This window comes from Mercurialis annua, linkage group LG4 (assembly GCF_937616625.2).
Source record: "Mercurialis annua linkage group LG4, ddMerAnnu1.2, whole genome shotgun sequence".
Classification (NCBI taxonomy): domain Eukaryota; kingdom Viridiplantae; phylum Streptophyta; class Magnoliopsida; order Malpighiales; family Euphorbiaceae; genus Mercurialis; species Mercurialis annua.
Window position 1 is genome coordinate 32,487,543 of NC_065573.1, and position 13,858 is coordinate 32,501,400.

At 37.5% G+C, this 13,858-nt stretch overlaps 3 protein-coding genes across 7 annotated transcripts; 1 reads left to right on the forward strand and 2 right to left on the reverse strand.

The window, feature by feature from the left end:
- Window positions 1-447: 447 nt before the first annotated feature.
- On the reverse strand, window positions 448-2,519 carry LOC126679468 (60S ribosomal protein L15-1). Its single transcript, XM_050374506.2, has 4 exons — window positions 2,405-2,519; window positions 2,017-2,183; window positions 916-1,113; window positions 448-828 (listed from the first exon to the last, which is right to left on the reverse strand). Exons 1-4 carry the CDS (start codon window positions 2,406-2,408, stop codon window positions 583-585), a joined length of 615 nt encoding a protein of 204 aa, XP_050230463.1. The 5' UTR covers window positions 2,409-2,519; the 3' UTR covers window positions 448-582.
- Window positions 2,520-2,626: 107 nt separating this feature from the next.
- Window positions 2,627-4,532, forward strand: LOC126679466 (3-isopropylmalate dehydratase small subunit 1-like). Its single transcript, XM_050374504.2, has 2 exons — window positions 2,627-3,512; window positions 4,289-4,532. Exon 1 carries the CDS (start codon window positions 2,642-2,644, stop codon window positions 3,500-3,502), a length of 861 nt encoding a protein of 286 aa, XP_050230461.2. The 5' UTR covers window positions 2,627-2,641; the 3' UTR covers window positions 3,503-3,512; window positions 4,289-4,532.
- A 1,580-nt stretch (window positions 4,533-6,112) lies between these two features.
- On the reverse strand, window positions 6,113-13,669 carry LOC126679456 (E3 ubiquitin ligase PQT3-like). 5 transcript variants are annotated; one of them, XM_050374490.2, is made up of 15 exons: window positions 12,766-13,669; window positions 12,149-12,245; window positions 11,781-11,862; window positions 11,494-11,660; window positions 11,323-11,399; window positions 11,023-11,079; window positions 10,769-10,925; window positions 10,522-10,670; window positions 10,166-10,330; window positions 9,782-10,090; window positions 9,585-9,626; window positions 9,140-9,383; window positions 8,926-9,045; window positions 8,426-8,498; window positions 6,113-7,183 (listed from the first exon to the last, which is right to left on the reverse strand). In XM_050374490.2, the coding sequence occupies exons 1-15, from the start codon at window positions 12,929-12,931 to the stop codon at window positions 6,353-6,355; spliced, it is 2,736 nt and encodes a 911-aa protein (XP_050230447.1). In that variant the 5' UTR covers window positions 12,932-13,669; the 3' UTR covers window positions 6,113-6,352. The 5 variants fall into 5 exon arrangements, with proteins under 5 accessions (XP_050230447.1, XP_055961542.1, XP_055961541.1 ...); XM_056105567.1 differs by having other exon boundaries at window positions 9,779-10,090; XM_056105566.1 differs by having other exon boundaries at window positions 8,426-8,501; window positions 9,779-10,090.
- Window positions 13,670-13,858: the final 189 nt, after the last annotated feature.

Genomic DNA, 13,858 nt, shown 5'->3' on the forward strand with positions numbered 1-13,858 from the left:
ACCTAATATCTGCTACGGATATTTAAGTTGAGACTAAACTTAAAAACAAATCGACGATGTCAGGATTTAGAAAAGGAAGACTAGTAAAATTTAAAGATAATAGGTGCGTGCAATCAAATTTCAATAGCATGGCTCAATTTATCAAAACATAAAAACTAATTGTAAGAAATATGTTTTTCAAAATATGTTTTTCAATTTTCTTTTGGTAAAAAAATACGGCATCGGCAGACTTTTAGTTTTAGCATATAATTTTCAAAATTTAAGTATATTATTGATAAATTTTCCAAAAAGTTACTTTTGCAATTAAAAATTGAAAAAAGCAGTGTCTTTATTTAATAATAAAAAAATGGCCAAAAAACAATGGAAAACATGTGTAAATTTCTCCAAAATAATCACTCGAGGAACCACACAAAGCACAAACATTATGTAAATTCAACAAGCCCACTCTTAAAATTAAAATGTAGGATTTCAAAATAGCAATTATCAAGTATTTTAGTATTCAGAACTTCAAACTCAAGATGACATCTAACTTGTCCTCTGAACCATATCCAGCAAAAGAGAATTTTAAGCATTTTAATGGACTCAACGATAACGGCGAAGTGAGAGAGAATTGTTTCTCTTCCAGGTTGCTCGGCGGGAAGGGCGATTCTTCTGGTGTCGAGGACCCTTTCCACGCAGACCCCTGTATTTCTTTCCAGCTGAGGTGAGACCACGCAGTTCCCTGTGCTTATGGACAGGATTGCAGAGCCAGTTGATCCTTGGGTCATTCTTTATGGCATTATGTGCAACATCAACCAACACCACCTCAAAATACTTATAAGTAGAGTCCTGTATAAGGAATATGACATATGAGACTACTGATACAGAAACATGTGAAGCAGGGCAAAATGCTACTTTTACAGTTTAAAAACAAACCTCATTGACCCAGTATGAATTGAGGACCCTGAGGCCTCCCAATTTCCTACCAGCACGCTCCTCAGCAACAGACCTCTTGCTTCTTTGGAATTTCAATTGTGTCACACCCTGGTTGGTGGGCTTACCATACACAATACCCTTGGGAACTGGCCGTTTCCTACCACCTCGTCTAACTCGGACACGATAAACCACGTAACCCTAAAAGAATGAAAAGTCATTAGCAGGGAAAACAACAGGAGACTGGCTGTGCGTTTCTGCATGGGGGCACATACATCGTCATGACAAGAAACAAGGAAAACATGGCAAAAAAAGACCAGGCCACATTATATTTGGTTACACAGCCCAAACAAGACTACTGCAAAACTATAACATCAACCTAACATGAACATATCAAGAAACCAAATAGGAGCTAATTTTTATCAGATCGAAACACATAAGAATTAATTTAATGAGCTTCCAAGACCCGTTAAAGAATTAACAATGTCACTCATTTTAAGTTTTAACCTCTTACAACTTAACCTCTAACAATGGGTATTTAGGACGAAATCTTTCCCTTCATTCAGAAGCATTTGGAACTAGCAAAAAGGCGTAAAGTACATAACCAAAAGTAGCTTCATCGAAATTAGTAACAGAGAACACATTTGCTCATAGCTGGTCCTAGGAAGCAATTTATTGTCATACGTACAATCTCTCTAAGGGTTGATGAATATGCTTCAAGACACAACTAAATCAGCAGTACCTAAATATCAAAAGCTAAGTCCCATTACCTAGCAAAGCCCCGGCAATTTGAGCAGATCATAATGTTGTAATATAAAAAAAACAACTAAATAGCTTCAACAGACTAGTGTAATACCATAAATAGCAGACAGAGTTGTTGAGATCTAATGCAATGATAGCTATACATATATTCGATATATTCCCCTACCTATTCACTTCAAAAATGCAGCAACGCTAAACCATTTGCAAGACCAGCAATGAATGTGTGATACTAAATTAGTTAGACGAGTACTCACATGGAGTTTCGAGTACACAATAATTAGCGCATGATATGAAGTGAACTAAAGCTCAACAATAAATAAAAAAACAGTCTATCAATTATACCTGCTTGGCTTTGTAGCCCATACGACGAGCCTTATCAGGGCGAGTTGGACGGGTGAGACGCACAATAGAAGGATGCTGGCGGTACTCCCAACACCTGACCCTCTGCAAAAACCTCATGACATCAGATTGCTTCCTCCTCCATAGCTCAGAGACATACTTGTAAGCCCCTGTTTTCCATCAAAAATCTACAAGATTAGCTAAAAACTCACAAAAAAACTATGTCTAAAAGAAGCCAAACACTTCATAATTTACCAAGCCACTGATAGAATATGAAAAATGAAATTAGAAAGTGAATATAAGAAATGAAAGTAAAAACTAATTTAACACAGAAGTATTAATGGCTGAAAAGATACATTATCAGTTCAGGTAGGGGGAAAAAATGGCGTACCCATTGAATCGGAGCTGAGCTGCGCAGCTTTCTGACTATGATTTGCTACTTACAAAAAAGAAAGAGTATGGCTAAGGGTTTGAGGAGGAAACCCTAGTTTCTGCTTTATAAAAATTTCAGCTCACTTAGACGACTGCGTTTTAAGCACTCGATTTTAAAACGCTGCGTTTTGGTTAGTATTGCGGTAATATCGTCAAGGGCGACGACCATTACGTGGCAGGGTGGTATAGGCTAGTTATGTACAGTTGGGAGTGTAACAGAACAAACCTATTCAGCCTTCGCGAACACACCCTTTCCATTTTCTCCAATATTCCGAAAATGGCGGCTTTCTCTTCAACAATCACTTTTATACAAAACCCTAAACTCTCCATCTCCGCCGTCGCTTCCGCCACCGCCTCCGAACTGCCGCTCCCTCACTCTCTTTTTTCACGCTGCTCTATCAAGCATCGTTCCATCTCACTCACTGCCAAATCCATAACTTCCCAGGCGTCACCGCTGACTGTCACACGCGCCGCCGCAGACGCATCCGCGGCTCCCTCGTCCGCCGCGACATCCTTTCATGGACTCTGCTACGTCGTCGGAGACAACATCGACACAGACCAGATCATCCCGGCTGAATACCTAACTCTAGTCCCGTCAAATCCAGCTGAATACGAAAAACTCGGCTCTTATGCCCTAATCGGACTCCCAGCCTCGTACGAGACAAGATTCATCGAACCAAATGAAACAAAAACGAAATACTCAATCCTAATCGGGGGCGATAATTTCGGATGCGGATCGTCACGTGAGCATGCGCCGGTGGCGCTAGGTGCGGCAGGAGCTACGGCGGTGATTGCGGAGTCGTATGCGAGGATATTTTTCAGGAATTCGGTAGCAACAGGAGAGATTTATCCGTTAGAATCGGAGGTGAGAATATGTGAGGAATGCAGGACTGGTGATGTGGTTACTATTGAATTGGCTGAGAACCGTTTGATTAATCATACGACTGGGAAAGATTATAAGTTGAAGCCTATCGGTGATGCGGGTCCTGTCATTGAAGCTGGTGGTATTTTTGCTTATGCTAGAAAGACTGGAATGATTCCTTCACATTCTGCTTAAACGTTTTGAGGTATAAAATGTTGTTGCTTTTATTTAATTTAGTTAGTATTTGTGTTAATATTAGTTCATTAATTTAGTTTAAAATAGGAAGTATTGGTTCCGGCAACTTTATGCTATGAGTTAGTAGATGCATGTGAGTTATTATGGCTAAACTGAGGAGTGATGCAGCTGAATATCGGTTTGCTCAAGCTATAGTTTGTTAAAGCTTTATGCATATTTTTCTCAACAATTACCTTTGGTGCTACAACTTGGTGGATGCAATTATGCAAAAGTAATATGTGATTTGGCATGTTAGCTCTTTTGCAAGTTGGCTATGGGAGTAAGTGTTGCTTTAACTGACTTGCATCAGAAATGGTAGTTGAAGTTCTGGTTTGTAGATGGAATAAGAACATGATTTAGGTGATGGATCATGGATAGGTACTAAAAGAACAACAATGTCATGAACTTTGGTTTGAGGTTCAAAGATGTAAAGATTTGGGCTTGCCCTTGAAATAGACGTCTAGCTATCTCACGTTTTGATCAATATTTATGTTTGGAACTTTGGACTGTATCTTATAGCTGACTGTAGAGCTAGCAAATGATCCTTAAGAAGCTGTATTTCAAAAATTTCAACTGGGTTTGGTAGATAAAGCAACTTTATTGTGTTTCATTTAACATTTTCACAACCTAAATATGCTTCTTCTTGTTTGTTGAGCTATTTCTGCTAGCTATTCTTTAGTTTCGAGTGTTGACTCCTGTCAAATTGTTTAGATTTTTCTCATTACTTCATTGTATTTCCGCTTGCAGGCATTTGTAGTATTGACGTCACTTGCAGAGTTGATAGACTTGTGAGCACATTTTTATGATTTGAATAGGTGATGAAGGTATAATGGGTAGCAGTGCATCGTGCTCTTTTGTTGTTATGAAGTTGGTTAGAGTTAGATATTGCTCAAGTTTGATGTTAAGCTTCTCATGTTTTGACTACTAGTGTACAAGTAACAATGTAAAATAAATGTTTTGAAATTTAATCTAAGGAACTTGTGTATTTTAATCTGTGCTCTATTGTGAATGTTAATTGTTCATTTTAATATGGCTTTAAAGAAAAGTAAAGGACGAAGGTGGTGCTATTAGGGCTATGTGTACCCTCTGCCTTCTTTGATATCTCACTTTCCCGATTATACGGTCTCGTTTCTTTTAGGTGATGAGACATGTGGTTTCTTATATGATAGAAAGGCCTAAATTGAATTAATGGTTAATTGTGGGAATATTATGAACTTTAGTGTATGTTGTAATTATAATATAAACTTTAAAATTTGGTAAAATCGGTCATTAATTTTCATGTTGACAATTTGAAATTTTCTCTTCTCAGAAAAACTGAAAGTTGTCTGAATGAACAATGTATATTTTAAATTTTTAAGTGTCCGCACCGGCGCTTCTTAATGCAAAATAGTTTGGTTTGCTGAAATATAGAAGTTGATGACTTATGTAGCCAATTTGTTAATTGTCAAAAAAAATGTAGTCAATTTGTTAAAAATTTAAAATTTTATTTGTATAATTATGATAAATATTGTGATTTATTTTATATTAAATTTTTATTTAATAATTTAAAATCAAAAAGAGAAACGGACAAGCATTGCATGCATCGGATTTTTAAGGTCTTAATAGTTTAATGTGTTTTACTTAAATTTTTTTATAAAAAAAAAAATTTAATAAAAAATTTATCAAGTGGCAATCGAATCAGACGCTCTGACTTTTGTAGCGTATTGCCGGGGCCTATGGGGAATGAATGAGTTCAAATATTAATAAACTATATAGACGAGTTATCTATCGAAACAATATTTTTATTGATCTATTAACAACAAGTAATGTGTCAGGAAAAATTGGCACAAGAAGTCATGGATACATTTTTTGATATAATGGAATTTGCGGACAATCAATGATTGACGGTTATAATAAAATTTGCAACTCCTTTTCAGATGTAATTGAAGGCAAAAAGGAAAAATTGCGTGAAACTACGCTTAGAAAATGGGTTGATTATTCATAGAGTTATGTCATTGTTGTAGGCACCTCACTCTCATTACATCGATGCAGATTGCCTCGTGAAATAATAATTGAAATGAATGAAATGCAATTTTCGGTTTCCTTTTCCAAAAAGCCTTTTAACCGTCACGCGAGAAAATCTGCAGGGATCAAGAATACGCCAGGACAAAATAGCGGTGTGGAAAAAAAATTCATTTGAAAAAGGATTCTATTGACAGAAGATATGAGAAAAAATGGATGAGATAAAAGGCCGCCAAATGGCAGCTTCTTTCAAAGAAAACTAGCCCAAGGGGCGTAATGATAACAGAAGCTGAAAAGGAGGATCGCTGTAATTTTTTATATCGAAACTCAGCTTAGAAGGGATAAAGTGACTTTGATCAAAAGTTGCACTTATAGGGAAAATAATTTGATAATTTGTTTTTCGCACAAGTGTAAGAACATGTACCCATTTCATGTCAGATGATCGAATTTAGTTTTTTCAATTTTTTTATAAATATAATTATTTCAAATTCAATTTTATAAAATTTGATTAATTAAAAAAAGTAAATAAATTACATAGGGAAAATCACAAAGAAAATCAAATAAGTATGATGAGGGAAAATATAATTATTCATTCATTCTTAGGAAAATGAAACATAAGTATCCAAAAAGTGAAATAAAACTGGAAACATAAGAAATTTAATTTTATGAGAAGGCATAGAAATCATCGCCTTCCAAAATATGAGGCTCAATTTCATGTACAAGTACAGCCATAAATCAGCCTCTCAGCTTCGGCAACAGCAGCTTAGCTGAACTACCAGTGAGTACTACTGACTGAGTAAGCCGAGGCTTCTATCTGTATTTGCGATCCCTATCTCTATCCCTCGACCCTCTTGAATGCTTAACATCACTCTCTTCCCACTCAACTACCGGCGGAGGAGACGGTTCATACCTCGACGGCTTCCTTTTAAAATGCCTTTCATCGTCGCTCGACTCGTATTCCGCAGCGGCGGAATTACTACTCTTCCTGCCTCCGCCACCAGAAGAGGCTTTCACACAAGTTTTTACGGAAGCAGCAGCATCATAAAAACCATTAGCCGAGGAAGATGACTTCTTATGCTGATGAGAAGAAGATACAGATGGACCTCCTCCTCCAGCAGTTGATTCTGCGGCAGCAGCTTCGCCTGAGGAAGATACCTTGCGTTTCTTTGACTCTCCTTCTGGAAAGCTAATACGAGCGAAAACACTCTTGGGCTTCTTGTCTGCTGCCATTGCCGCTGCAGAGGAACTTTTTATTTTAGCGGCCGGGGCTGTGGAACTGTTAGCTTTAGCTGTTGAAGTGTTACTAGCTTTAGCAGTAGGGGCTATCTCAGAGGAAGCCGCTTTTAAAGTGGATTCTGAACGGTGGTGGTGATGATGGTGGTGGCGGTGGTGCTCTCTTTCCCGCTCACGGTCATGCTCTCTGTCTCGGTCATGCTCTCTTTCCCGGTCATGCTCCCTGTCGTCGTAGTGATCATAGTCTCTATCTCTGTCACGGTCGTGGTGCTCAGATTTTCTTTTGGAGGGACGAGGTGGTGCCGGTGCTGATGGTGGTGGATGAAGGTCGCGGGAAGAGGACGTTTCAGATCGATGGCGGTGATGATCCACGCCGCCGCTGCTCCTCGACGGTTGATGGACAGATTTCTGCGCCGATAAACAAAGGCGTTCAAATCAAATTAAAACGATTAGACAGAGGTTTTACAATTAAACCCCCGTACACTCAGAAAGCCTCGTAATACTAAATCCATCTCGCTCAATATGGGCCACACATTCAGCTAGTCAAGCATAAAAACAAAAGCCCAGTAGAAAGCCCAAAAAACGGTTCAGTTGCACTGCATAGCATTTAATCAGTTAGTAAAGGATTTAGTTCAAGAAAGCAAAAAGGACGGGTTTACTTTACTATAATTATATCAAAACATAATAATACAAAAACACACAATGTCAACAAGCAGCAGGACGTCTATTGAATTCATTTTGGGTGTAAGATTAATCCTAAGGAAGCCTGAAAAATCCAATACAAAATTTATCGTCCAAACTTCAAAAACCGTTTAAGATAATATGAGATTTACATTTTAAAACATAACAAAACAAAATATATGAGAACTAAAACAAAAAATAATGAAATATTTTTCATTCCATAAGAATGCAATAGCTTTCTCCAACAACTTTGAGGTTCAATTCTGCTTTAAAATTCATTTAATAATTCATTAGATATATAAACATAACTAATTCTACAAAAGTAACAAAAATGAATTCCATAAACTTTTGTGAAATGCATTAGCAAACGCACACTATGTTCCATTTCTGACTTCTTTTTAAGAGAATCAATAAGCTCATTGTGGTGCCCCAACAAAATAAATAATTAAACCCGATATGGGATGGCGAAAAAGGGGGAGAGAAGGAGAAAAGAAGCAGCACGAGCAAAGTCAAGCAGAGGCAACCATCTCTAGCAGACTGCACTTCCCAAACAGCTGCAATGCAATTGCTTCCATACATTTCTCCCCCCCTCAATGCCCATGTCTTCTCGACAGGTTGGGCTGCAGGGACACCGTGACCATGCTGCCCCAACTACGACATACCAGCAAAACAATTTTTATACTATAACAAAATGCACCAATTTCGGTCGGGATAGTACTTCTCTACCATGTCCCTGCATTTTATATATACTTTGGAAAATGGCAAATGAAAAAAATTAATCTTTTCTAAAATAAACAAAGTTAAAAGAAGCATCCAAACCTCATCTAACTCTAACCGAAACAAGCCAATTTTACATTCCCATTTCTCCTGTCGGAGGATGGATAAACTGAAGGACCCGCAAGTCTTAATATACCTCCCACAGTAAGCAAAAATAAGGAAATGGAGATGCAGACAATAAAAGGGACATACAGATTTCATTGAAGACACATCACCACCACCGCTGCTCACTTCCCTACCAAATTCCCGGTCTCTAGGGAATTCCCTGCTGCAATAAGGACATATTAAAATCTTCAATCAGACAATCAATCATATAACCTTGAAGTGGAAGCAATAATGAAGTAATAGGAAATTACTTCACAAAGGTCAGATAGATGGAATCACAAGAGAGCATGTAAATTTAAGCCAGCAATTCTTTGAATAAAATTTAAAATCCAGTATCAATTATGACTCTCTTTAAAGAGCTCTAAAGCATTTGCTTTCAATTAATATTATTATATTAGCATTCGCTTTCAAACAATATTATTAGTATGACTCAGAAATATTTACATTTTGCCCCAGAAGTGTTGCTCAAGTAAGTCTCCCCACCAACCATTACTAATTTAGGCAACATCTCATATTTCAAAATAAGGAATTAAAACAAAGTAAGACTTCAAACCTCAAAAATTAATAGCAACAAAAGTAAGGAATACCTTTCAGCCCGCCTCTCATTTTCACGCCGCCTCCTCAAATCAGCTTTACGAGCCTCAAATTCCTCCCTGCTCATTGCCGGAGGTCCAGCATTCATACCCCTTCCATATTCCGCTAGATCCCTATGAAAAACAGCAGAGAGGAATCTGATTAGGTTCCTGAGCTGAGATGAAGAACAAACAGAAAATATCCAAAAAATAAACACATTACTCTTACCTCTGTGGAGGAACAACAGGCATCATATAACCCTGTCCACCAAATGGGTCTGGAGGCATCATGCCCCCAAATGGCATATCCATGGGACCCATTCCATAACCCATGAAAGGCATGGGAGCAGCAAATGGGTTTATAAAGCTCTCCATAGCAGGTTGCATACCATTCCAGTAAGGATTAAAGTTAGAGGGACCAAAAGGCATCATATAACTCTCATTTGCAAGATCTTGAGAGGATTTCCACAAGTCTGCGAAAAATACCAGCAGAAATTAATAAATCTCAACATCATTGTCTGGTTTAATGCTTAAACAACTAAGAAATGAGCAAGCTACATACAATCAATACATATCCTAGGCAAATATTTATCATAGCATACATGTATAATCCTGAAGTTTGGAGCATATTCAAAGATAGAGCTAAAAATTCTTTTTTAAGGCATTCAACCTACCATTTGGAGGCATGCGAACCTTTTTCTTTTTCTTCTTCTTCCCTGACAAAGCAAAAAAACAAAGATGATTATTATCTCATTATGGAAGGATAGCATCGCCTGATTATTACATGAGACAAAAATAGCACATTCCCATCACATCTCCTTTGAAAATCACTATTATATAAACAAAAAAATAAGGAAAAGGAAACAACTACCAAGCTCGCCAGGAGCCGCCAGTTTCTGCTGCACTTCCTCCTCAGCAAGTGGAGCACTACTTTGTGATGCTGGCTCCTTCATGCTCATTGACTCGAAGGTAGCCTCAGACAAGTCAGGTGCCTTAGAAGACTTCGGTTTATCGAGGACTTGCTGTAGGTAGACAGCAGGCTTCTCTTCATCTAATTTTATATTCAAACCTTGGTTTAGAGTTTCTTCATTTGTAGGGGAGGGCTTCTGTTCTTCCTTTGATGCAGCAGACTGAGTAGGTGATGGAATCTTAGGCTGTGGATTGCGAGCTGACTCCATATCTGAAAAGAAAGACTGATATTAGTATCAAAATAGTGTGCATGGGACTTAATCCATCTAATTAACAGAGCACAAACCTTGAACTTGAAACGTGCTTCCTGCATTTTCAGCACTACTGTTACCAGATTCCAATATACGGTTGATTGTATCCCTCAGAGTCTTATTAGGAAGAAGATCATCTGCAAGAATATTTGTTGCTCCACATACACACTTCGCCATTGAAATGATATAATCTCTTATACCTGCAGTACATTGAATACATAGCCACATGGAAAAATGTGTTCTACTGGTAAGAAAGTATGTCAAATTGCTGCTCCTTTTTCTCCGAATAAAGAGTATTATTTTGCAGTACAAAAATAATTAAATTATGATTATTAATTAATTCTTTTGGATCGAACAACACGAATAAGAAAAAAAAATCAAATAATCTTACATTTATAACAGAAACTCTTAAAGCAGCATTTGCTAGTTAACACAGCATCTTTCATTACTTCTTTGCACAGTGGACAGTGAAGTTCTGGTGGAAGATCACCAACATGTCGTGTAGAAGGAAACCCTTCAATTTCTTTTTCGAAAGCAGCCCTTCAAATTGAATTGTTTATAATAAAGTTTTAACTTTATTTTGACTAGTAGAAAAGACTTGCACGAGTATAAAGTAAAAATAAAAGAGGTCAGCTTACTCATTAGGCTTCAAAACAGCAACAGCACCACTAGGTAACGCATATGAGCCATCAGGGGTTGCCATTAGCATTGATTTAGGAATTCCGGTTGGAGGTTTTACTCTTTTAATATCAAAGTTCGGATCGCCATTTGTTGGACAATGCTGGATAAAATGTCCTGAGTGAAGGAAGTACACAATATAAACACAGATTTGCACAAGTATACACCAAGAAGAAGCAATTTTCAGAAAAAGTGCAGCTCGAATAATGCATACCTGGAACCTTACACCTGTGACACGTATAACCTTGCGGAGGTGTTTTCCGCTCCATTCCTAATTGAACTCAAAAAAAACTATTTCACTTTACAATAAAATTATAAATAAATCTAATGTGCATAAATTAGCCAAAAGAGTACCCACTGATGAATACTACAATTACTGAAGACTGTAATGTGAGCATGCGCATGCACGCTCACACACGAACAAATGCAGCAACAGGTCGATGATAGTAGCATTAAACACATTTTAACAAGCAAAAACACAAAATTAGCATCAGATGAGGTATGAGAGAATCACCAAAGCCACGTCCACCCATTCTTCCACCCATACCCCTTCCAAAACCTCTTCCGGGACCAAATCCATCTGCTCCTTGACTACAAATCCCAATGAAAATTTTCAAAATATTAGTAAATTCCATAAACAGTATCAAAACAGCACTTGAAAGGATAAAACAGAACGGCATCTAACCGTTGCCAATCTAAAGCTGGTGTATCAATCAACGCTTTAATCTTGCTGTCCTCATCCGCCTTATTGGTAGGGGGGGCATCAGGAATTGTATTGCTGGATTGAACATGTGTTACTTCAGGAATTGCATACAAGTCACTCCCAAACTCATCCCATTCATTATCGTCAGCCTATAAAGTTATATCATTAGACAGCACCGATAGACATCCAATAATGAAACTATCCTTGCAGCAACATAGCTAGATTAAATAAAATTTAATGAGTTGTTGGTCATTGCCACTTAAGCTTACATATTTCATGGCAGAATAGTCAGGAGCCGAAAAACTACTCTTCTCTAGTGGTGTCTCCTCCACCTTATTTTCAACCTTTGGCCTGAAAATAAAACATGACCATATTTATGGATAGCCCACATATACCATGTCACAAATGCCATCAGAAGGAAAAACAAGCCCTCATGCATGTGGCACCAGCCACCAGCAGAGTACGCTTTACAAGATTAAATTAATGACAGGAATCTTTTAGGGGGCGAACTTCTAGATAAAAGGACAAAATACTAATTCTCTTTTCTTATTTGCAATGAAAAAAAGGCGTGCAAACTAAACACTCCATCTCCATTAAGAAAAGAAGTTCACTGAACAAGAAAGGTTTGAGATAATACTCTTGCTCAGTAACAATGGGCATGCGAGGCCTTCCAGGAACGCGACGAATTAACACAGATGTATTTTTTGGAATTAACATGCCTTCATCAAGATATTCTGAAATTAAGAAACAGACAACAATAAACCTATAAATTATTGAAAGGATGATCAAACGTAACCAAACTTTTAATTTATCGAAACATAACCCCCATTGCGCTGCCACTCATTCCTAATAAGTCTAAGTCAGCCTGAACTAATCAATCAGAGTAACCACAAGAATTTGGCACCTAATTTGATTGATTATTTCACTCTATATGCAATGCAAGTTCCACTATCCACAGCCACCAACCTAGATGCCATGCATATTTTTCTGTTTTCTTCTTTATCAGGGTTGGTCAAAGAGTCTACCAGTCTTAACTATCAACTACTGGCAAAGCTCTGAATCCAAAATGTTCCCATATCCCTCCCCAAAGCTCCCAATAACTAATTCTTTTTAACTAAAAATAAAGCCAAAGGAGTAGAAATATGTTAAATAGCAATTAATCCCCTCCAACTTAGATAAACACAAAATTATAATCTATCAGTGCTGAAACTACAGAATAAGTGTTTGATTGGACTTAAAGAGAAGGAAGCCAACCTTCATTGGTTTGGGCATTGGTGACTACAAGGTCGAAGTCGGTACCCCTGCCCAAATGCTTTGATTCAAATACTTTTTCTTTCAAGACACCAACTGATATAAATGGACCGTCCAATGCAATAGAATCATAATCTCTTGCACTCTTAAATTTGTAATATACAGCCATTTGATTTCGATTATTTTGTCAAACTATAATTTATAATAGAATTATAATCAAAAACAGAAAAGCAAAAAAAATAAACAGCGGACTTATATTCAACTTGAAACGAAAACAAAACGATACAGCAATTAAGCAATATTTTTTTCTTATGTATCTTCTTCAAGAACAAACCAAACTATTTGATGCTTCTTTCTTCAAAGTCCAAAGCTTCGATAAATTAATTCAGGAACCCTAAATTTGCCTAATGTCGGCAGGCAAAAATTAGATAAGCGACAGAAGCCGTAATCTTTTATCCGATCCAAAATCTTCAATAAGCAGCAATAATCCTCGTCACCGTTGATGCTAATCAATAGCAACTGAAACTTTGTACGGAGAGAAATTGAAAACTTTTAAAGCAATTTCCGCGAGCAATAGATTGTCAATTTGAAATCTCCGTCGAGAAATATATGAAATAGAGAGAGATCGATCAAAGTTTCTAAATTGCCGATGGAATCGCAAAACTCGAAGAATTGAAACCTGCTCCGTCTGAGAGAAACTTTAAAAATGGAGTAATTGAGAGGGATCTCTTGGATGAATTTTGCAGCAGCTAAGCGGCTGATCGAGAACTTTGAGGGGCGATCATGGTTGTGCGCGGAGGAGAAGAGCTCGAATCAGGGTTAGGGTTTGTGTAACCGAGAGAGGGGGACAGAAAAAGAGGGCTTTCAGGTGGTTATTACCAAAGCTTCGCGAATTATGTTATCATAAGGGAAATTTCATGGTAAGATTGTGATCTATGGATGGTACAGAATCTAGAACCAATCAACACGCGCCACCTGTGACACTTTTTTGGGCTTAATGTATCTTTTGACCCCTCAATTTGTACATTTTAACATATCGGAACTTTTATCTACTGGTTTAACCTATTACTAACCTATAAAATTATAATTTTTTCTA

Bases quoted from the DNA above. Each gene is read 5' to 3' on its own strand.
- LOC126679456 (XM_056105566.1), bottom strand. From the start codon at position 12,931: ATGGCTGTATATTACAAATTTAAGAGTGCAAGAGATTATGATTCTATT. The intron at 12,246-12,765 runs GTTGGCTTCCTT...TCTTAATTTCAG, and splicing joins CAATGCCCAAACCAATGAAG to AATATCTTGATGAAGGCATG. The intron at 10,091-10,165 runs GTTTGTGCTCTG...CTTTCTTTTCAG, and splicing joins AAGCACGTTTCAAGTTCAAG to ATATGGAGTCAGCTCGCAAT.
- LOC126679468 (XM_050374506.2), bottom strand. The intron at 1,114-2,016 runs GTATAATTGATA...TCATTCTTTTAG, and splicing joins TGGGCTACAAAGCCAAGCAG to GGTTACGTGGTTTATCGTGT. The intron at 829-915 runs GTTTGTTTTTAA...TTCCTTATACAG, and splicing joins ATTCATACTGGGTCAATGAG to GACTCTACTTATAAGTATTT.
- LOC126679466 (XM_050374504.2), top strand. From the start codon at position 2,642: ATGTACAGTTGGGAGTGTAACAGAACAAACCTATTCAGCCTTCGCGAA.